The sequence below is a fragment of the Micropterus salmoides genome, unplaced genomic scaffold (genome assembly GCF_014851395.1).
Source record: "Micropterus salmoides isolate LMB-PRFRI ecotype aquatic unplaced genomic scaffold, ASM1485139v1 Ms_hic_scaffold_13, whole genome shotgun sequence".
NCBI lineage: Eukaryota > Metazoa > Chordata > Actinopteri > Centrarchiformes > Centrarchidae > Micropterus > Micropterus salmoides.
The window spans coordinates 10,315,838-10,340,176 of NW_024040374.1; the positions used below are offsets into that span (position 1 = coordinate 10,315,838).

At 41.5% G+C, this 24,339-nt stretch overlaps 1 protein-coding gene across 1 annotated transcript; it reads right to left on the reverse strand.

Moving 5' to 3' along the window:
* Positions 1-168: 168 nt before the first annotated feature.
* On the reverse strand, positions 169-23,544 carry crb1 (crumbs cell polarity complex component 1). The gene is made up of 13 exons (XM_038715462.1): positions 23,256-23,544; positions 19,334-19,555; positions 17,376-17,571; positions 17,071-17,210; positions 16,459-16,641; positions 13,607-14,572; positions 11,766-12,316; positions 11,337-11,502; positions 8,825-9,764; positions 8,109-8,153; positions 7,323-7,445; positions 6,728-6,854; positions 169-2,481 (listed from the first exon to the last, which is right to left on the reverse strand). Exons 1-13 carry the CDS (start codon positions 23,332-23,334, stop codon positions 2,263-2,265), a joined length of 3,957 nt encoding a protein of 1,318 aa, XP_038571390.1. The 5' UTR covers positions 23,335-23,544; the 3' UTR covers positions 169-2,262.
* Between the last annotated feature and the right edge of the window lie 795 nt (positions 23,545-24,339).

The window sequence follows — 24,339 nt, forward strand, 5'->3', positions numbered from 1 at the left end:
ATCTCTGGACTCATTTTTTATACCAAGAAGTCTGTATTCACATAGAACCACAATATGTGGCAAATTCACAGTTCAAAGAGAAGAATGCTTGTTTATTAAATAGTACTGTGTGTGTGTGTGTGTCAGTACATTGGTTTTTAAAAAACACTTGAATAAAAACGCTAATCCTTACAGTAGAACCATACTGTTCCTAAATAAACTTTAATATTTTGTCAACATTAAAAATAAAACAAATAAAGTCAATTTGATTAACCAGCACATTTTCAATATACAGTTGCAGATTAAATGTAGAAAAAAAAAAAAGTAAAAAAAAAAAAAATCAACAAAATCATCATTACACTATATACACTTGAAATTATGCTGCAGTCTAAGCCAGCCTAGAATATACTAAAACAATTCTCGACTAATGCAACTTGAAACCTTTCACTTAAAGGACTTTAATCACTACAGTATGACGAGGCCAGAGAGAATATTCCCTGAACATGAAAAATAAAATTAGACTAATATTGGCAGCAACACAGCGTATAGAAAACAAACACAGACTTAGAAAGGCATTTTCCTGTAAATACACATGGATGGAAGTTCTTCAACTTAAATGATGCATCTCGTGTTTTTCTATATTTTTCTTGTTGCCGACAAATCCCACTGAAAACCAACAATGAGTTGATCCTGCTTACAAGTATTGTCTGTGTAGCCACAGCCTGCCATACTATAGCCTAGTGGTCGGCAAGAGGGGGCCCGCGGGCCAATGCTGGCCAGATTTCTTTGATAGCGGCAAAAAAAATTGCTGGGGCGAAACAGATCTCAGTCATGACATCAAAAGTTACTCACATAATCACTTCCTCTTAAGTAATTGTGCCTACAAAATAAAAGTGCAAGAACACTTTTGCCACAGCACTGTATGTTGTGTTTAATTGAGCTCTTACTTTGAAAAGTTCTGAAGGAAATTCATAAGAATCTTTGGCTTGCTTAACACACCTCTGAAAAAAACGTCAGAAAATGTGAGATTGGATTCCCCTGAATGAGAAAAGCAGGAATTTCTTCTGCCTGTAGATACTGAGGACATGAAAATAAGCATTGATAGGTTGATGTGGACCAATCGCTAGGATATAGGCCTACACACTCCTGCACATGCTTAATTGTGAGATGTAATACGATCTCTTCACAATCAATTTGTTGAAGAAGGAAGAGAAAAATACTAGCGGCAAACAGGAGTCCTCTGCACTACCAACTGAGCTAATCACACACACACACACAAATTATTGGAATATAAATGGTCAATTAACGATGTTCTGGCCCACTATCTAATGACTTGAAAAAAATTTGGCTTATTTGCCACCCCTGCTGTAGCCTATTCCTCTGTGTGCTAGAGCTTCATTGCTGTCTAAAAACTGTTAAAAACACATCAGAGAGCCACATCTTTACACTGGTTGACATGTTCCTTCACTACAATGATTCTGGGCACTGTAATTTATTTTGAGATAATCACCACAAACACCGTCCTGCTGCGGTAAATACTCACTTGAGCACCAAATGTGTATTCATCCATGTCTGAAAATAGTCCTTCACAAATGCACTATTTACTTCTGTTTGTGTAATGTTTGCTAAAAAGTAGAGCTCAGGTGCTTAAAGGGAATTACTGAGCCTTTTTAAATGTTTTTAAATATTTATGTCCTCCGTAGGAAACAATGGGTTTTTGAGAGACGGACTAACACATCATTGGTTTTGATTTTTTCATGGGATTTGTTGATAATTATAAGAATAATGACAATATAGAATAATGCTCTCCTTATCCTTGAAAAACACTGATTTAAAGACGATGTGTTTTGTGTGTCCCACTGGTCCATCAATCCTAAAAATATGGATCAGACATAAACGTTCAGACAGACTCGATGCGTTCTGAACTCAAATCTTTTCATTTAGATGGATGTGCTGCTGGATGGTGAGGCCAGATGCAAAACATTGCAGGAAGATGGCTGACGCACAGGGAGATACAAATACCCAAAAAGGGTGTCACAAGATCTCATACAGTCTCCAGGCATGTGCATATGCAAGTGAAGAAAAACAGCTGTACTTTACAATGGAGGTACTATAAGGGGAAGACTATGTTCACAAATATTGCAAATATTCTGCAGAGTTCAGAAATCTTTTTAAGTAAGTAATACCTATATCTATTATCAGGTGTGTTTCTCACAGTAGCTCCTTCATTGCAACAAGCACCACATTCTCACTCCGCATGTAAACACAGTCCAAACCTGCACCTCATATGAGTCTCTCCATTGGTGGCGGCTGGGTGATGCTCCACATCTCCACCCGTGATCCCTCCTTCTCCTGTCGGCTGGGACTGTAGGTGCCGTGGGTGGCACGGCGATTAAGCGCCATCACCAGGCTGATGGAGGTGAGGATAAGAATGAGTAGCAGGACGATGGACCCCAGACTGATGGACAGTAAGAGGTCAGAGGTCAAACCCTCAGAGGTCAACTGGAGGGAAGGAGGGAAAGAGACAGAATCAGGTAGTAGGTGAACATTTTAAACTGCTGTTTTGGTTAAAAGAATCTCATACATGAATTGTATTTCTGTGTCTCTCTCACACACAGACACACTCTTCTCCTCTCCTCACTGCTTTACACTACACCAGGCGCTCCACGGGCACTGCCAAAGTGCTGATGGATGTGTTTCCCAGCTCAGCAGGTGGGTTGCAACCACCAGGAGCCTCGAGTTGCTGTAGACTGAAACCTCCCTCCGTCTGCCGCCTCTCTCGCAGCTTGGCTACAGCCAGCGCCAGCCCCAGCGTCACCGCTATCGCCAAGCCAACCAGACACAGTGCCAACACTGCAGCCAACCAAGAGCTGTGTGGAGCACGCGCCGTCTGTGGAGGATCACACACACACACACACACACACACACAAGGGCAAGATGCTGCCTGATGATCCCATTAGCACATAGGGCCTACACAGCGAACACCACCAGAAACACACCAAAATTAGCTCATACAGACACACACAATTCTTTTCGAGTGGGAAGAAAAGCTGCTTTACATGAAGCGTCTGAAGGTGTTTTAGTGACCTGTGAAACTTGCTAAGATTAATTTTTTTAACTTACAGTCCCGTCGCTCTTTGATCATCACACACCAACCACATCAGCACACACAAAAAGCTTCACTACCAACCAGAAACACAATTACCCTGCATGCAAACACAGATATTTGACCTCACAAGTCAAACCCAGTGAATCAAGGCGAATCAAAGCTTCCAGTGCAGCAGATTGTTACATTTGTTAACAATCATTAACGAGCAGCAGGAGACGGAGCAGCGGTTGCAATTCACATCACATCAGTTCTGGTCGGTGTGATAGCTGTGACACTTGGAGTGGCTGCTACAGGGTTACCAACAGCACAACAGTTTTAGGTATCACTCAATTACGCTTACAGTTTTGGCTGAACCTGTCAGGTTCCACAAGACTATGAAAAAGAAATCTCAGAAGTCAGCAAACTTTACACTGAGCAATCAACATGGAAACATCATTCTAATAAAAATACAACCATCCATATCCTGAGGCAAAAAATAACTTGTGCTCTATGCTGTAGACATTACATTTTCTTTCCCTTGCTACAGGTTCTTTGTTCACTCCTGGAAAGTGCTTACCTGTCACTGCAGCACAGTTGGCTGTCAGAGCAAGTGTGACACAAGTGAGCCAGAGCAGCCTGCAGCCAGGACCCGCCATCAGTCACCGACTGCCACACACACAGACATGGAGATGTCTAGCTAACCAGTCTCTAAGGTACACAGTAAGGCCACCCTGAAGCCAGCTACACACACACAGAGACGGCAGCAATGCTTCCTTGCTGTCAGCACTATCAACCTGCTCTGTATGTGTGTGTATATACATATATATATATATATATATATATATATTATATATATATGTATGTGTGTGTGTGTGTGTGTGTGTGTGCGCCTGTCAGATAAGCTGCCCTCATATGTTTCTGTGAAGCAGACCGAACTCCTGTGAATGCCACCAGCTCTCTGCTGAAACTGCACTTCAGCGCCAGATGCTGTTTTTTTGCTGGCGAGGCACATTTCTCCCTCTCTGCTTCTCGCACTTTCAAAGGATGGCCACATCAGTGCCGACACTGAAAAACTGCTTCCCATTCCCCCTCTTTCCTCACTATTACCTGTGCTTGCAAAGGAGACACACACACACATACATACTCACAGACATAAAAAATACGAGATGGAAAAGAGGAAGCAGGTGTATGAGAGAGGAGTGCAACTGTATATTGGTCAAAAGTATGTGGACACCTGAACATTACACCCATATGTAGAACATCTCAATCTAAACCATAGGCATTAATTCGCTGCTGTAACAGACTCCAGTCTTATGGGAATGTTTGAACATGGCTGCAGGGATTGACTCCCATCCACCCACATGACCTTTTGTGGGGTCGGTCGCTGATGTCTCGAGAGGAAGCCTGGGGTTGAGGTCAGGGCTCTGTGCAGGCCAGTCAGTTGCCCACATAAACACTGAAACAGGTCTTTGCTTGCTGTAATCATTCCTCCTGCTCATATTGGCCATAATAAAATCCCTTCCTAATGTTATTCCAAGTGATGGCGGACAAAATCTATAGCCCTTGTTCCATGCATACATTTATTCAGAAGCGATTCTGAAGCTAATATGTCAATCAAGTGGATATCAAAGTATTTTCGGTACAAAACTTCAAAACTCTGAATGCATTTTTCAGAACGAAGTCTATAGATTTTGTCCCCAAACATCTACACTGAAAGCGCATTAGGGCCCAATGAACAGAAAGAACGATTGCAGCAACAAAAAGCTGTTTCAATGATCATATGGACACCTGGCTATTGTTATAAGACAAACAAAAATTGTGAACCTGTCCTTTAACCTTGCTTTGTGCCCAGAGGCATTGTCATGTTTAAACAGGAAAGAGCCTTTCCCAAACACTGAAAAATAGCCTCCAACCAATAGCACACAAAAGTATATAGACAAAGGCGTCCAAATGCTGTAGCACTGTGCCTTCGCTCTGTGTGTGACTCTTTGAACTTGGGCTTTTCTGGGATCCACGCTACATCTTGTTAAGAGAGATTAAGTGTCTATGTTTGGTGTCACAGTGGCCAGCTGACTTCTGCATGTCTGCCCCTTTACTCACAAACAGGAAATCAGTGAAAAGATTTGCAGTTCACCTTCAACTAAAGTTTGTCTAAAGGAGAAAATGGAGGAAATAAAACTGAAAAGATAACCAGATGAGTGGCGATGAAAGAGAACAACTATAGTTGAGAGAAATGAAAAGAGGACAGAAGACAGACAAATGCTGATAAGATTTTTTTTTATTATTTGACAACATGAAAGACTAGATTTAAATCTAGAGAGGACAGGAGGACAGAGTATGATGAAGGAAAGACAGACAAACAAGACGTTATGGTCATGCATTGATCATCCAGTATGACCTCAGCACAAGACTAAATGACAAAAAAAACAAAAAACAAGAAAACAATCAAGTCCATAAGGAACAGACAAGTGCAGTGAATTAGAGCGTTATGAAATGATGACCGCAACAGCATGGTGAATGTGGAAGGGTATCATTCAAGCGGAACCGCAGAGAATTTGGGCTTAAAATACCTTTGCCTCACACAGGAAGGTTTAGAGACAGAAACGTCTTCTTTGGATAAAAACAAGCAGCCAGCCAGTTAGTCAGTCAGTCAGTCACCACAGTGCTCTGAATGCACATCAAGAACCAAGTGAGACACTGTGTTGCCTTCTAGCCCCTCTAGGTGCCTTTGTAACTACAACACTGCTTTTGATGGTTCACACGTTCATCTGTATGGAGCTACCAAAATCCAGTTCAGACAAGACTGACAGTATATCTTCAATGAGAAACATTATAAATAACACATATTTGATATCGTTCTTCACTGCATCAAAAAGTGCTTTATTGAATGTAGAAAATCCTTCTCTTTAGACCGCAGTAACTATTCTGCGCAGCTTTGTCCTGAAACAATTATTTTTATTAATAAATTAGTCGATCGACAGAAAATTTATAAATACAATTCTGGACTATTGGTTGGTCAACACAAGCCCTTTAAATGTGTTACTTTGGGCCATGAGAACTTGTGATGGGCATTTTATAGATTAACCAATTAATAATAATCATTATCAGATAAAGTAGACATTATCTTTAGTTTCAGTCCTATTTTGTGTTGATTTTACATCTATAGCTACTTAAATAAGTATATTAAATTGAGTAATATAAATAACTATATTGAATAAGGTGCTTCTGATTACCAAAGTATCATTTTAAGGCACAGAAACAGCTCTGTGGTACCTTTAACTTGATGCAGAACTAGAGAAAACCCTAATGTGTGCAATGTGCTGTCATAAATACCTGATCCCAAGTGCTTTGTACGGGAAACCATTGGCCATTCTTATCTTTTATGATCAATCAATCACCCATACACTTGAACTGACAAACTTGCAAACCCAACTCTGCACCCGCTTTCTCAAACAGTCCCAAAGACAAGTGCAGACACACACACCTGCGCGAGCACACACACACACACACACACACACACACACACACACAAACACACATTCAATCCATGCCTCCCCAGTCTATTTCTGGCTCATCGTCCAGCCTGAGGATGAGGTAGGAGAGCAGCTGGAAGAGGTTCTGCCACAGCAGCATGGCCACATAAAAGTAAATGTCGCTTACGTCTGTCTGGCATGTGTCTCCGGCGAAGCTCATGTCACACACGCAGACAAACTTGTTGATGAGATTGCGGCAGTAGCCGCCGTTCAGACAGGGGTTGGACTTGCACTCGTCCACCTCCTGCTCACACCTACAGACACAGAATCGCAGTTCAGTCAGAGACACAGAAAAAGGCCCTGCTCTTTGAGGGAACTCTTAAAGAATCCAAGCCCTGCTGGGAGAACCATCCCCCTTTATTAAATACACATAAAAGTTGAGTCTTAGTTAAGCCAAATAACGGCAAATAATGTTTGCACAAGTGTAATAGCAGAGAAACTGTGACATGTCAGGATATAATGGCTATGCTGTGCACCTGCATAAATATGATTGGACACTAATAGTGAGATGAGTCAGCCACACAGCTGGTGAATGTGACACATGTATGAAGCAGCTGATGTTAATCAGCTAATGCAGGTGTGACTTAAGTGTCCTGCCTGAACTAATGCTACAATCCATAGATAAATCTGGGGATAAGTACATTTTGTCTCAGTCTGCTCTGGATCCATTTTACTTAATTACAGGTTTTATTTTATAATATTCATGTCTTTTTCTTTCCTACCGGTGTCCAGCAAAGCCAGGTGGACAGTCACAGGACAGCTCTCGGTCAGTGCAGTTGCCGCCATTGAAGCAGGTGTAGTTTCTAGTGTCATCGCCGCACACAGAAACAGGTAGCTTAGGTCGTCTAGTAGAAGAAAGACATGTAAGAGGGTAAATACACGTGTTTGTGTTTTACTTCTGTCAGAGGTATTGAGGTGTTCAACAGGTCATGTGTGTCTGTTACGTCTGCCGGAAGCTGAAGAATCAGCCAGGCAGGAGCTGTGTTGTTCGGCTTCCCACAGCTCCCCACAGGGGAGACAAAGAGGCTTAGGAGGGGAACGTGATAATAAGATTAAAGACCTCGGGCAACTAGCAGGACGTCAAATCACATGTACGGGAATGAAAAAGCCAACCTTTCTCTGGCCTCTATAACCTCCTATTTGCCTGAAGCATATCAGCTCTGTTCCAAAATGTTATGTATCTGTTGGCAACTTGAAATTCATCCCTCAATGGTTACAAAATGCAGGCTTTTTTACTTCGGGAAGTGTACAATTCTGGTGGGTGAAGTTTTAATTTAGATGCCAGGAATCTTCTTGAACTACAGCTGTCACTCATTTGAAACAGTGGGTATCTCATTTTAAGACAAACAATGTCACAAGGAGCGTTAATATTAGCTTTGCTTGGCATTTTGTTGCACGCAGTTGAACAAAAAAAACAGGAGACATCGAACATGACATTTGAGAGACAAATATCTAACAGGAAGCAAATAGCGAACACCTAGAGAAATAGAAAGAAAAAAACAACTTACACATTTCTGACAGCAATGTACCACGGAATTTCTTCAACACGTTCACTGGAGAGGAACAGAAAGAAAGGCGGGGAAAGGGGGTAGAAAGAGACACAAACAAGAGACACAAACAAAAAGAAGTCATTTTGATGAAAACTTTACAGCGTAGATGTTCCCAGTAAAGGGAGATGTGCTGCTTGACTGGTATCTTGCTCAGCGAGATACTTGCAAAGGTTTTCCTTGTGCAAAAGAGGCAAAATGCAAGAGGCTGTGTGTTTACAGGATAAATGGTTGGAGGCGTTCCCCTGCTGGTTCTCCGAGGCAAACGGTAGATGACAGGGGAAAGAAACTGGCGCTGAACCAGAGAGCCTTGTGTAGTGAGACACCACAGCAGACTGAGGCCTTTTCTGGCTGACACTAGAATAGAAATGCAGCATCTGAGACGCTCACTGCAGGCGTGGTTGAAATGCTGAACAGAGGCAGAGATGTGGAGACATTTACAGTGAAGGATTTTGTTTGTGTTGTGGTGCGGTCCTTTGCTTGTGCAATTTGGAGCATTTATTTGTGTATTTTGTGTTTACTCACTAACTAAGACCAAGAGCAAAGTCATCGGAGCATGAAATATTTAAATTGGGATTGTTTCCCCTTCTGCTGCTGGTCTATATTTTCCACAAGCCTTTTGCACTCACCAGAAAGTTAACTATTCTACTCTATTCTAGTGTTCTGCCTTAACTTACTTGCAGAGGGGTCCAGTGTAGTTTTCAGGGCAGAGACAGGCGTACCTATCCGGCCCGTGCAGACAGGTGCCTCCATGGGCACACAGGTGGTTTATACACATATCCACCTCCTCATCACAGTCCACACCTGCGTAGCCAAACTCACAGGTGCACACGTAGGCCAGCCCGTTCACGCTGCAGTTGCCATGAACACAGGGACTTGAAGCGCAGGTGTCAGTGAAGAAGTCGCAGCGTCTCCCGGCCCAACCGTCGGCACAGCTACAGTTGTAGGTGTTGAAGAGATCCTGGCAATCCCCTCCGTTCAGGCAGGGGTTGGGCTCACACACAGGGCCCCCGCTGCAGCCGAGGAGCGGCAAATGCAGTGATGTCTGGATGAACTGCTCCTCCTGCAGGCGGGGGAGGTTCACATCAGAGGAGCTGAGGTAAGGCAAGGCAATGCCACCCAGCTCTACTGTGCTCAGGCACCCAGCCAGGGACCACCCAGCATCAGGGGCCAGGCCCCCTAAGAAGATGTCCACCCCCTGCCTGAGGAAATCCAGGTTGCCTCCTTTGCTCCTGGAAGTACTGGCTTCCTCTATTTCTTCATCCAGCACCAGAGTCCAGCGGGAGGTCTGGGCCCATGGCGTTGCCATGAACAGGTGGACGCTGTGCCACTCACCATCAGTAACGCTAATCCTGCTGCTGAGATTTACAGACACGCGGTGCTCTCCATCCTCTTCCTCGATGTAATCCTCAGTGGTGCTCTGAAGCTCCATGAAGAGGAAACCATCCTGGACAGAGAGTGTGATGAATGCTGAGCCCTTCTCTGCATGGAGTATGGCTGCATTACGCTTTCGTGTGCGCAGGTTTAGGGAGAGGTTAGTTAGATTGCGGAATATTTGGCCATTTCCCCGGTAGGACAACACAGTGCTGTCATTCAGGAAAGTTGCATTGGAGTAGCCTAGGAGATTACAGAAAATATCTGTTGTGTATATTTGTTTACACATTTACATCCACATGTCATACCATTAAAGCTCCTTTGTCAGTTGGCAAGTTGTATTGGCTTTCTGCATGAGAATACAAGGGCATTAGTCCACTGGTTTTTAATTCAAAGTTTACAAAAACAACAGATATTATTACATCATGGCATTTACGTCCTTGATAACACTACAATCCTTTTAGGCAACTAGATTAGGTAATTTATCAGAAATAATCGCAAGGAGCAGGTATTCTCAATGAGTTAATCACTGGTGGCTAACAGGATAGACGGGAAACATGGCAAATTATAATCCCAGCAAAAAAAGCGACAAGCTGGCCATGGGCAAATCCTGCTTTACAGAACACATACAGTATACTGTTCGGGCGGATTGAGGCCAGTATATAATAAAGCATGTTGTATCACTGGGTTACATAGCGGCCAATAATGACCAATTCCACTAACAAAGTTAAAGATTAGGTAACGTACATGTTCTGTAAGTCTAAGAGGCAAACAATTCCATGTTTGGATTAAAGGGCTTTTATGTAAGACATTATGTTAAGGAGAAGAAGGCACTGGTCTATGTTGTGTGCGCGCCGCGGTCGGTCCGGCCGCTGCTCTTCCGCGGGTTACGCTTCTTGCGTTCCGTCGGCATTACGTTGTCAACTGGCATTTGGGTCGGGGTCTTCCGCGTTTGCATCGCGGTGCATCTGGGAGTCTTTGTTTTTTTATTTTTTTTATTTATTTTTTTTCTCCCACCCCTATTGGCTACCGGGGTTCTTGCCTGCCTGTTGCTGGGGTAGGTTTGGCACAGTCGTGGCGTCCCACTCTCACTAACAACTACATTCTTTAACAGGCTTATATGCACACACATGTACACACACACATACAGACACATTCACCCACGCGCACACAGACACACACAGTCTCACACATAGACACAAACAAATTTAGGTTGTCCCTGGTGGAATTATTCCTGATGCCTTTCTTTCAGTTACTTATTTAAATTAATTGTTATTATTCCAGCTCTCCTGTCTATGCTGTGTTGCTTATTTAGTGTGCTTGACTGTTTCTTGTTTTCATTTTTCTCTTAGTTGTCATACTACATCAGCTGTTTATTGCTGCTGTTCGGCTGGTTGTCTTTTACTATTATTATTATTTTTATTGTTTGTTTTTGTTTGTGTTTGTTTGTTGTTGTTTTTCTCCTCCCCAAGCCTCCCTCTCTGTTCTATTGCAGGTTTCGTTGCTTTCTGCAATTGGTGTTTCCCTCTGCTATTCCCTGTTGTCCCCACCTTCCATCCCCCTTCTCTTGCAGGTTTTGTCCTTTCTCTGTGCTGCCTGTTTGTGCCCCCCCTCCGGCCGGTAACAAATCAATACGTAATTAAATAAATACTAAAAAACTGTCAATGTACTGACAGACTGAATGAGACAGCGTCACTTGGCATTAAGGCCTTGCAGCTTGACTTTCATTAGGTTCAAGAATTGAGAAACAACCTGGGTGTGTTGCAAACAATTTAAAAACACCTCTATACTGTTGGAATATAGGATGTCACTTACATTCATATCCCTGGTTCAGCATCCTGCACTCTGAGTCTGTGGGGCAAGGTGACAGCTCGCACCACTTGACCTCTTCACAGCGCCGCCCTGCTGTCCTGAGAGGACAGGTGCAGGTGAAGTCATCCCACATGGAGTAGCACATCCCACCATTTAGACAAGGGTTCCTCTGAGGATGAGAAATTGATACAGGCTTACTTTTACCAAATGCCACATTCTTTGTACTAAATATAAAATGTAACTACTCCTATATGTAAAAGCTTTCAGAGACATGAATGAGATCTCATTTTAAGCTGAATCTTAAATTTTAATCCATTTATGCATGCCTTAAACTACTAAAGAGAGACATTGTCAATAGTGATAAAGGCTGAAAGCAAAAGGTTAACAAATGTAAATGAAATGAAACTCTGTCAAAACTAGCTTTTTACTCACACTGCAGGCACTGTCCCCAGAGCATCCAGTAGTCACATTTTCCATGAGCTCCAGAGGATATGATCTCACTGACGTGTCCAACCCAAAGAACTGCAGCCTCCTGTCATTGATCCTCAAGTCCTGGATACAGCCTTTAAAATATCCCCCAAATTCTGAAGTCCTCCTACTTTCCAAAAGACCTCCCACATACACAGTATCTCCTGCTTGGACATTAACTGTCCCGATTTCAACATCACCCTGTATTTGAGCTGCTACATACAGTGCCATACGATCCTTCACCATCTCCACACTCACAAAGTGGACTTCCCCATTATTGATCGCACTCTCTGCCTTCAGGCTTTCAAAGTTATTGACCTGAACTGTGACCTTGCCGTCCTCCAGCCACATGTGCAAGTACTGGCTGCTGCTGTTGGCGAGCACCAGAAGGAGTCCATTGTGTCTCCGTGTACGCAGGAAGAGGGAGATGAAGAGGTTGTGACCGAGATCATCTGTGACAGTGAATGCTGCAAAACTCTGAGAGTCCTCATGCCCAAAGCGTGCAGTCACATGCTCTGCAAAAATGTAAACAGGATGAGATATAACAACATTATTCAACAGGTTAAAGACAAGAGAAAAGTGAGCTGGCTTGGTGTCACCATCAGGAAAACATCTTCAAAATGTTTCAGCTTGGCCAGCATGCATTATGGGATTGTCTGAGGTTCAAAAAGGTTTTATACGTTTGCAAATGTAATTTATTTGCAGTCCTTTGTATTAAAAACAGTGTCTACCAAGTACAAAAAGACCTTATACTCTCAAATCTATCAGACTTTTCATTTATTTATCATTTGTATTCAGCAATTTAAGTTTTTTCTCACATGTGCTGAGCATAGAAAGTAAAAATTTACTATTAAAAGAGCTTTATGATTTTTTTTACAGAGCTAACTAACAGGAGGAAAATACATATAAGCAGTTTATGTTGAAGTCCCTAAAAGAACGGGCACAAGAGAGGAAATTTAAGCAGACACCAGCCCTCATGTTCTGTATGTTCTGTATCCACTGTCAGCACTTTCCACTGTGGGTTGGTCACCTTAAAATGCAGGCAGGACATTAAGAACACAAAAGGCTAAAGCTGAAGAGAGGACATATGGTGTATGACAGGTCATGTAAAATCTTATGAAAGCTTCAGTGTCTATATGTGTATGTCATTTTTAATTAGAAAATAGATATACTGTATTATATGTGAAGGCCTCAATGTCTATTTGTGTAAATTGTTTGAATGTGTGCTTGTGTGTGCATGTGTGAGCTATCCCATCGCACGTTACTGGGATAAGTAATCTGCTTTGATAGACTCAGGAGGCTATACATACCCTCTATGGAAAAACAGAATCAGTATTTTTAAAATTGAAACTATGGCCTTTCATCCTACTTAATATTTTGTTTTCTGATATATTGACCAGAGTATCCAACAGTCTACTGAATGCTGTGATATTTCCTTCCATGTTCTGTGTATTTCTAAAATAGAATCTCTTACATCCTTAATCCAGAGTGCGTCAGATAAGAGGATCTCTGTGGCTTTTGATTGGCCCCATCTCCACCCTCTTATCGTCTCTTACACACCAGTAACTGAGGATGTTATCTAATTCCCCACTTAAGAAATTTGGTAAGAATGACCTAGCACTCTTTCCTGCAAACTCAATCAATCAGGTTAGTTTAAAGTATAAAGACTCTGGTAATTAGCTATCCCAAACTTTTCCTTTCGTTTTCTTGTTTGTGAGTTTGAAAACAGTTTGATGTGACTACCAGATTTAGAAAATCAAAATCTTCTGTACACAATTTCTACTGTTTCACAGATGTAAACATACCCTCCTCACAGTCCTGCCCCTCATAAGGCCTTGGACATCGGCACTGGTAGCTCTGCCACAGGTTGACACACTGTCCTCTGTTTTGGCAAGGCACGTCCAGGCAACGGTCCCTGTGGCTGCAGCCAGGGGACACATTAGCAGCTGAGTTGCTCAGCCATTCCTCAGGGACGACAAGCTGCCAGTCCACAAACACATCCCGCATGCAGCCCATGAATGCTGGGAGAGGAGAGTCTTGACTGGAGCCAGTTGAGTCCTGAAGAACTCCTCCAATGAAAGTGTTCTGAGGACTTGACGCCAGCCCGGCCAGGGTGCTTGGGACTGGGGCCACCCTGTGGCATGACTGGCTCCCACAGCTCCCATTATCATCCAAGAGTTTCAGACTGAGCACCCAGTTTCCAAGCACAGCCTCTACAGAATGCCACTCTCCATCTGTGACATTATGTGGAAGCTCCAGGACCTGGCTTGGGCTTTCTGCTTCAGCCCCAGCAGAGGCCTCCTTTCTCAGTGTGAGACGGAGCTGCCCTTTGTCCAGCACCAGGATCAGCAGCAGCCCCCTGCTGTTCCGCTGGAACAACATCGCTCTGGGCAGAACAGTCTTGAAGCTGAGGGTGATGTTGCAGGACTCCTCTGCATCCACCAAGGGACTCTGCAGCAGCAGGTAGCCTCTGCGTTCAAAGGAGAAGGTGGTGGGGGTCTTACAGAGGGGTCCAGTGTACCCATGTGAGCAGGAACAGGTGTATCCGTGAGTCCCATCCAACATGAAAGGAGAGCAGGAGCCTTGGTTCTGGCATTCATGTCCCTCACAGCCCACTAGCCTCACATCACAGTTTATACCTCCATAGAGAAAGCCATCATGACTCTGTTTGAGACAGTGGCAAATATAGCCTTCAACATGGCTCTCACACCTGCCCCCATTCTTGCAGGGACTGGGGTCACACTGGTTTATCACCTCCTGGCAGAGGGAACCTGTTAGCAGAAAAAAGAAAGTCACATAGCTCATATTTTTCAAGCAGAGAACAAGCAACATCACGTGCTTGCAGATGTAAAGTGCGTACTGTGGCCTGTAATTATTTATACGCCCACTTAAGATGTAATTATTGTCATTATCTTACTACTTCTTCAAAAATCTTATAAGCAATAGATTTCCCTGCTGCGTGTTTACTACTAAAAAGTCACATTCATACGCTTGTACAATGGACATGTTACATAATAATGACAAGTGAGGAGCAACAGCTATACATTTATACTACGACTGTAAAATAAAAAGAAATATACTTTAACAACAGATGCATTGCTGCTTCAATGGTAATTTGTTATGTATTGGTGGGAAAAAAGATAAAAGAACACACAAATTAAATACCTATTATTTAACACCTATACTTATACAAAAATGTATTCTGATGGTACCTGTTCCGAGCAACAAAATCCCCCAAATCCATAATGCAGGTGTCCACATCATGCAGTCGCTTTTCCCCCCAGAACAGCCCCAAACTTGTCTAACTGCACCATATTAGTTTATATGTGTACAGGCCATCCCAGTGGAGGTCTGCTCCTTGTATACTTGCTGAGTGGCTCCAGTCAGGAGACTGGCAAAGCCAGATCCTGGGGATTAAACTAATGCTATTTGGCCACCTAACTGAGTCAGTTCCACTGCGACTGGCAGGGAGTCAATATTTAGAACGCAACTCTCAGCAGGCAATAGCTAACAGTCTTACCTGCATTGCTAGATCAAGTCTTATGTAAGCAGGAAAACTAGAATTGTCTGCTTTTACAGCTGAAATGTATAATTTGATGTAGCATTCCTGCAACAATACAACATTTCTCTGGACATCAACACACCAACAATATACTGTGAATATGTGAATGGTTTTGTATATTAGCAATTATATCACCTGCAGACCATATTTCGTGGACCTAACCACTCATTTAGGTAAGTTGTTGATAGTTGATAGTGCCAGTTGTCCCCCAGCCTTCTCATTCAGTCATTATGAATGCAAAGCAGGGACGAAAGATGAAAGCAGCCTTACAATGAGAAATTAAAGCTACTTCATGTAGTTGTGTGGTTATGGTTTCTCTAATCTCTTTTTAAAAACATATTTACACTACCACTGGGGGGCGCCATAATCATAAAAAGTCAAACACATATATTGCCTTTAGGGTTAGTTAGTTAGTTACCAAAATTGCAAAGTCAGTGTCAGACCCCACAGCCATATCTGCCAACCATTTTCACAGTCACAGTCCTAAATCTGGACCTGTCAGCTTCATTAAGAGAGTAATTTTATTATATAGATAGTTCAGAGCCATGTGTCTGGCCATTTCAGTTAGTTTTGCCTATCCATTATCACAGTAGCTTTTCTTTTTTTTCTGTTCACTTAAGCAAAGAAAAATATTACCAAAGTCAGAAATGACCCCTGTGGACACATGGTTTCAGTGTAGCCGATATATTGTCTTACCCATGTACAATTCAAACTATCTGCAGACAAGACACTGTTAGAGATATGATGATTTGTGATTTGAACTCAGTGAACCTTTACATCTCCAAAACATGAGAGAGAATTAATATACAGCACGTCTATGTAATATGTAAAGCACATGTTTTGTACATATATTTTTAGTAATAGCATGGCATTCACATTTAAATGTACCTTTTTCACCCTGCTGTTGCTCCAATCAGAAACTGATCATTCCCCTCATCAGACATCTGACTTAACACACTGTTATATATATGTAACGATACAACACAGCTTTGGTGATTTTTGTAGGCCTGTCGGTGTGAACAACACAAGTCCCTACATCATTGGGGACTTGTGTCAGACATAATGAATTCCATTTGATTAGTCAGAATAAATTACCTTTTGTTCCTAGAGGACAGCTGCAGATGTAGCCTGCAGCATGCTGCTGGTCATAGTGTTCAGGCAGTAGAGCCTCGCTGCCATACAGGGCCTGCCATGACCTCTCAATGCAGCGACCTCCATGCATGCAGGGGCTGCTGCCACACTCATTGATGTCGATATCACAATGACGCCCCTCAAACCCTGGAATGAGGACACAGACAGTGTTTCTGATGGGAATAATGTGCAAGAATGTACATATGACATCATCCTATGTAGATTAAGTAGTCAGAATCCTAGTTTTGTTGTATCTGTTTAGTTTTATGGATGCATTAACATGCACATAGTCATGTTAACACACACAGTAGGAACAGTTTACTAACACAGCGAGTATACAAATGTGCATGCACCTTTAAGAATACTAGAGTCTTTGCTCACTGTTGTATTTCACTTTCACTAGCCTTGTCGTATTCTCTGTTTGCAAAATCATTTTCATCTCTCACTCATACCTACATCTGTCTGTTTTTTTCCTGATTGCTATACCTATCTCTTGATCTTCTTTAAATACTCCAAAACCTGTAACGAAAATACATTATTTTTTCTGTTAACTGGGCAAGAAAGTGTTTCACATACCTGGCCAGCATTCACAGGTGTAGTTACCCCGGTTGTCCTTGCAGATGGCGCTGTTGAAGCAGGGTTCAGAGTGGCACGCTGGGAGTAGTGTCTCACAGTGTCTGCCAGTGAAGCCTGTGTGAGAGCAGTCACAGCTGTAGCTGAGACAATAAAGGAGAGGAAATTAGTATTTAAGTATTTCCTCCAGTTTGTGTTGTGCAGGTGTAAAACTGAAATCTATTAGGAATCTGTACTACCGTACATAACAATTTTGCTTTTCTAAACTTGGCAAGGACTACAATTTCTTCTCTTGCTGGACTACTTACTCATTCACTCCATCTATACACAGAGCCCCATTTTGGCATGGGTGCTCTTGGCATTGGTCAATGTTGATTTCGCACCGGTGTCCTTGGAAACCAGGCAGGCAGGTGCATATGAAGCCACCGACGTAGTCATGGCAACTACCGCCATTGAGACATGGCTTTGACTGACACTCATCAATCTGGACCTCACAAGTGGCCCCTGTGAAAATCAAAGCAATACAGATGTCAGAGGGCGAGTGAGCCTTCTACACAGAATGAGTGCAGGGGGCAAAAATGAACAACGCTTTTATGTGTACGGGCTGTGATCATGTTTGGACTGCTCTTTTATCTCACAACAAGGCTTCTGCAGTTGTTTGCAATAAACAACACGTTGTATACAGTATATCTTTAAATGTATCCCTAGACTGGACTGTAGAAATATGCACACAAAAAAACAAAACAATTTATTATCTCCATGTATTGTGTCAGAAAGATAATGAGAATGAAAGTTTAACGTTAATAAATACAACTACAACTAACAAGTAATGGTTTAGGCTGCCTAAATGCAGTAAACCATATGAAAAAAATGAACAGGTGAAACTTGAGTCAGGCTCCTTTCAGCATATTGATTCATAGGGGTTTAGCTGGTTAATGTATTCTCTATTAAAACAGGTTGGTTTTGTGATATTTTAAACATAAAAGCTAAGAAATAAAAATAAGATCCAGACATGATGCAGAGCAGAAATTTATAATTAAGATTTATAATTTAGATATTATATCCAAGTTAGAGGTTAAATAAATCAGCTGGAGTGGGTTGAAGTTTTTGTTTTCAAAGTTACCCTTTATTACTCCAGATTACTTTAAAATCGTCATGAGTCACACTGAACTCTCACTTGGCCAAACTTATATGAAAACAACAGTCTACAGCCATGGATTATTATTTATTCATCCTGAGGGGCGACAAGAATTTGTGTAACAGATTTCACAGTAATCCATCCAATAGTTGTTGAGACATTTAATTTGAAACAACAATGTGAACTTCATGGTGGGGCAGTCAGGTGAACACCAGAGTTAGTTGGGTTCATCCTCGGAGGACCATGAATGTGTAAACCAAATGTCACGGCAATTAAGTGACACACCATGCTATCTGCTACCATGGCTAAAAAGGTTGGACAGAGCACACAAAAATTACTGCTGCAGTTTTCTCTAATAATTAAAAATGGCTAGGAACTCCTTGATCCCATAAGTATCTCATCGCTAAGCCATCGTTATTTTCACATTTAAAGCTGGAGTACATAGTTACATATAAATGACTGTCCATTACATTCAAGCTCTTGCTGAACAAGTTCACACAATGCTGATTAAGCCTATCAGTGTCATGTAAATCTCCGGGTTTTTATATGGTAACATTCCTGTGCTGGAGCACCGGTAATGATGCTTTTTACACAAGCTAGCAATGACTAGTTTGCCAGAGTTGAAGGTGAAGTTACCCAGAGCCATATAGAGAGCTCTACAACAAGTGTTAAAAAAAAGTCCATTGGAGAGAATGTATATTATTATAATTATTTTAATGTATGGCAGAGCCTATGGTGGAAAAACCTAAGAAGCGTCCAACAAAAGTTTCTGTTGCGCCAGATAAAACAGAAATTCTGCATTCAGAAGAAGGATTACAGTCATATAAAGAAAGCAATCGTGAGGACAAACACAGATAACATTTGGTGTAGCTTCCTCGTTGGAGAGTGCTGAAAGAAGAGAAGGGACTGAGGGCAGACGTGGATGTGGCGTTACTGCTCTTGGACAGGTTGGTAAAAGATATGGAGTAAGTTATGTAACTAATACATTTATTCTACTTAATAATGTATTACTGTCTCGGAACTGAGCGTATACGTCTTGAGCATGTGTCAACAGCGTTTGTGTAATTACTCTCATTTCCAGACAGGGGAAGGTTTCAATGAAGACCCAGCACTGTTCTTTCCACTCACCAGTGAACCCAGGAGAACACAGACAGGAGAAACTGCCCACTCTGTCCACACAGGTGGCTCCATTCCTGCAGGGCTGTGAAACACATTCATTCACATCAATCTGGCAATGAGCACCCTGGAACCCCGGCACACAGAAGCACGAGTAGCCGTCCCCTCGGATTCTGCATAAGGCACTGTTTTGGCACGGGTTTGGAGAGCACTGGTCCCCCACTGGGGATGCACCTATGAACAAATCACATTTCAAAGTATAAATATCACAGAACATACAACGTACAGATAAACAAAACCAATATTTTAATTTGTAATATTCTACTTCTCACATTGATTCTTGGAGCATATCAATAGTTTGTTACGACTAAAAGTGTACTGGTTACTTATGTATAAAATAAAATGTAATCTACTTCAGAAGACTTGGTTATACCTTCATTATTGTCCAAATGACCTAAGTATTTAGTATAAGATTTGGAAAGTTGCTCAGTCTCCAGGTCAAACTATCACAGTCTTTGTCCCTCCTTTCATTGCTATTTGTCCACCAGATGCCCTCGAACTTTCCGTCCTTTTCTCATCACCTGACTGTCCCACCCATCTTCTCACCTGCTGCCACTTCTCTCATCAGCCCTCCAGTTACCTGGCCTTTTGCCCCAGCCTCTTAGTACATTCTAACCCAGTACCATTCATTCCCTGCCATGAGCTTTGCACCTTGGATTTCAAACCACTGGAACCTTAATCTTACCCCAAATCTGGACCTTTACTGTTACCTCAACCTGTGCCTGCATTGACCTGTGCTGTATCCATTGCGCATTGTGACTCCTCAAGAAGCAACGGGACAATGGAGTACACATGCCCTCAGTTGGTATTTTAGTTTTGATCGTGTCTGGCCTGAAGCCCCTGTTTTTTAAAATCTTTATTTAGCTGTCAAGCAGCTGTCAGTATAAGGACTTGAAATTTAAGGGCCTCTAAAGGCGTCATGGCTCGCTGCCATGGTAACCAATTCCACTGTTTGGCTTCAGCATTCAATCTATTTCCATGGTGACTGCATCCAACCGAAGATTGGAGGCATTTACTCCTGTACACTTAATGAGTGTGTTAATCAGCAAGACGTTATTGCAGTGCTGCCACAGCTTTGGGTTTAGGTCTCATTTCAGTCAACACATGCTATACATACTAATTAGAGGATCAGCACTTGATCTTCCTCAGTAACCACAATGAAAAGTAATAATACTCAAACTGTGTAGGCTATGACTTAATCATGTGTGTGATTAATATATTAATATAATATTAATAAATATTTTGTAGAGAATTGTTCATTGTTCACTCAGTCTCAGAGATGTAGCCTAAAGATGTAGTTTTTGTCATTTTTGTTTGAACTTTTTCACAAGTTCAAAAAATTAGATTGCATTTTAGGACTTTCGTCATTAATAGCATTAATGCACCATATCTTTCATATTAATACAAATACAATGTTTTTTAAGAGACACATTTAGCACACTACATAAGTAACCTACAAGATCTGAAATAAAGAAGAGTTTATGACTTTACTTTAAATGCAGACTCCATCAGACTTTGCTTGTAAAAGTAGACATTTGTTTGTTAATTTTGACTAGCTTTATGAACAGCTGATGCTGTTGATGTCCAGGAAAAAGGCTATTCCGAACCTAAAAATGTATACAACTATGTTAAATGTTATGTTCAAGGACGTTATGGGAGTTCAGGCAATGAAATGTACAGTTGTAGGACAGCTCAACTGCATTATAGTTTATTAATAGATATACAGATAGTTTTAGCATTATCCTTAACTTCTTAAACCCCTTAAACCTATGTATACATAGAAAAACATTATCACAAATTCTGTTCTAACAGATCGCAACAATTTCATAATTATGAGTAAAATATTTAAACCCATGATGTATTTCTTTTTATAGCTGCATGAAAATATTCTAAATTACTTGTGAATCATTTTGGTCACATTTGTCCAAAATCTATCTTGGTATATTTAATATCTTAAAAGTTCTCAAATATCAGTACAAATTTCTGTGGGTTTTGAGTGTGTGGCAGCACATTATGATTTTTTGAAAATGTACCCACAAGTAGCATTTAGCTAACGCTTTTATCCAAAGTAACTTACAATTGCTACATGTGTCTGAGGTCGCACATCTAAGGAGCAACTAAAGGTTCAGTATCTTGCTCAGGGACGCATTGGTGGATGTCGCAGTGGGATTTGAATCCCGGTATCCCACACCAGAGGCATGTGTCTTATCCACTACTCCATCGCCACCCACCTATTTTGTCACTTTTCTTCACACCTGACTCCTAAATCTTATATCACTTCTATCCTTGAGACTGTTGTTCTTAATGCAAGACACAGAAACATGACGCCACAACAAGGAGGCTTCAAATCAGACAATCAGACTGCATCACATTTCTAAAAGCCTTAAAAGCAATATATGGATATTGGATGGATGTGGCAATACTTGAAAGTGTGTTTTGCATGATGGGGTCAAGAAAGATTCATCATTATGGAGCTGGGGGCCACAAATGAAGCCACACTGATATGAACACAGATATTCCAATTATATTTCTCGAAGATGATAATCAGTCACAGTAATCATGCCTCAAGAGTGCAGCTAGGCTGAGAGCAGACTATAAAGACGTAGAAGAGAGCAATTACACTTGATGCTCCATCTTCACCAACTCAGGCAACAATCTCCTGTCATTGGGGGAGGTCAATCAATTTCACAGACAGTTGGCAGGGTTTGCCAGGAGCAGCTTACATGTCTAGACTTGGAGCTATGGGCCGCATGTCCCGGGGATATGGTGGAGATCATGGGTATCAGTAATTATGCTCTGACCATATGTCTATATTTGCTCTCAATACAAGGATCAGCCTGTAAAATCAGACCAGATTAGATGGAACAAAAACGCAGAGACTCAAAAGCTTTTAAACATGGAGAAAGCTATTAACTATGACTATTCATGTGTTGTTTAGGAAATCTTGATAGGTGGTGTCCGATTTAAGATTTGCTTTTTACTGAATCCAGTGGATTTTCTGTATTCCCCTGAGGCAGAGCTCAGAGGATTCAGAGCCAGGCTTGTTGCCTGTTTTGAGACACAGCTCCAGCCAACCACACATCCCCTCCTACAGCATTTAAGGCTTTTTCATATGCAAATTACTTCTAAGGGGGTTTTTGTTTGGTCCTATCTGGAGGCCCTCGAATGGCACATGTGGGGCACCTGACATCTCCTCTGGACTGATGCATGTTGCCGGTGTATATGTCTGTCTGTTTGTTTCAGTTGTGATAAGAAGATGTGTTATTATTGGGTGTTTTGTAGTCCAACAAAGACATATAGTGCCCCAACCTCCGTCCTTACTTATCCTCACACCCCCTCATGGGTCACTACGCTGGCCTCCATTGTTAGATCTCTTTTTGTCATTGTTCAGTCCTTAGAAAAAGTGTAAACATCACTATATAGGCAATGATGTCAGGTCACAGTCTTGATTGGTATTCCAAGCATGGACTGGTTAAAATGCAAGCCTAGTTAAAATGCAAGCCAATTACTCGACTCAAATTCAAAACATCAATTTCACCACTTCTACTTAATTTTACAGTTCAAGAAAAAACTTTTGCAAGAAAAGTGTTAATAAAACAAACATGTTTTGAATTAGTGTTGTTTTTGTCATTTTTGCAGGTTTGAGAACAGCATCCTGCTTGGGGAAATGATGGGATGCAACACCAACTCAGTCCAGTATTGTAGGTGGTCAAATGCAAAAACCCAATGAGTCTACTCCTATAGCACTGATTAGGTTAATAGTTAACTACATACATGTATGATGATGAAACATCATGACATTAAACAAGCATGGTAAACAACAACTGAAAACTGACGGTCAACTCAGAGCCACCAGAGGAGGGCAGTCACTTACCATATATCACAAACAGTGATGAGATGAGAATTGTGCATGCCAGTAATTCAAAATTAGGATAACGAATTAAATCCATCATCGTGACAGGAAATCATCCTGCTCGTTGTGTTGAAGTCATGTCATACAGCGTATCTCTCTGCTTCTGCTTCTGCCTGCTGCGACTCATCTGTTTTCAACTCCAGAGCCACTTGATGCACACTTCTCTTCTTGATGGAGCACCATCAAGTCCCTCCATCACACACGAAATAAATAAAAAAAAACCTAGAGCGTGGCGCTCAACACCCTCCCGTGCGTGCAGAGCGGGGCAGTGACAGATTATATGGGAGGGGGTTGCAGCAATCTCACTGCAATGACAGAAGGCTAATTGATGTTAAGGAACAACAGTTTAAATATAACAGCAATGGGCTAAGATACTTACAAGAGTAGCTACCCGAATATTATAATTTCACATTGGCCCATAGCATTTAACTTTAAAGTAGGCCTACTAAATGTGAAGGTCCTTACCCTCCAGCACGTGCCTGCATGTTAGCAAAAGAACAAAAAAACTAAAAACAGAATATGACGATGTTAGAACATCGTGATATGTTATAAATAATATGTTGATTATTGTTGATTGATTATGTTGATTATACAACCATATTGATTTAAAAAAAATACTGATCCATTCTTAAGACTGAATCGATTGTCTTTATATTTACATAAGGATAATGAGAGTGACTGAATCAAAGAATGAACAAGTGTCAGAGTCATTACAACCTATTTAAATACAGTTGATGTAGGTAAATATAAAAACAAAAAATCAAATAAATCCTAATGTAGGTTAGCCTAATACCTGATAGCAAGTCTTAAATTGATAGGAAATTTATTTTCTGATATCAATCTTGATATCAAGTAGCATAATCTTTGATATCATACAAGAACTGCAAATCGTGATATCAAAGAAACATTAAGTTAAAACGCCTTTGGGATTTGCGTCCTTTTGGGACTCCTTTGGCCTAGATGTAGCTACAAAGAATTAAATAAAATACAAAAATACATATATTTTTGTTGTTGTTGTGCTGCACTGTTGTTATACGCTGGGTTC

Excerpts from the sequence above, each read along its gene's own strand:
- crb1 (XM_038715462.1), bottom strand. The coding sequence starts at position 23,334 with ATGATGGATTTAATTCGTTATCCTAATTTTGAATTACTGGCATGCACA. Across the intron at positions 14,573-16,458 it reads CTGTCCTCTAGGAACAAAAG|GTTCCCTCTGCCAGGAGGTG; the intron begins GTAATTTATTCT and ends TTCTGCTAACAG. Across the intron at positions 2,482-6,727 it reads GAGACACATGCCAGACAGAC|TTGACCTCTGAGGGTTTGAC; the intron begins GTAAGCGACATT and ends CCTTCCCTCCAG.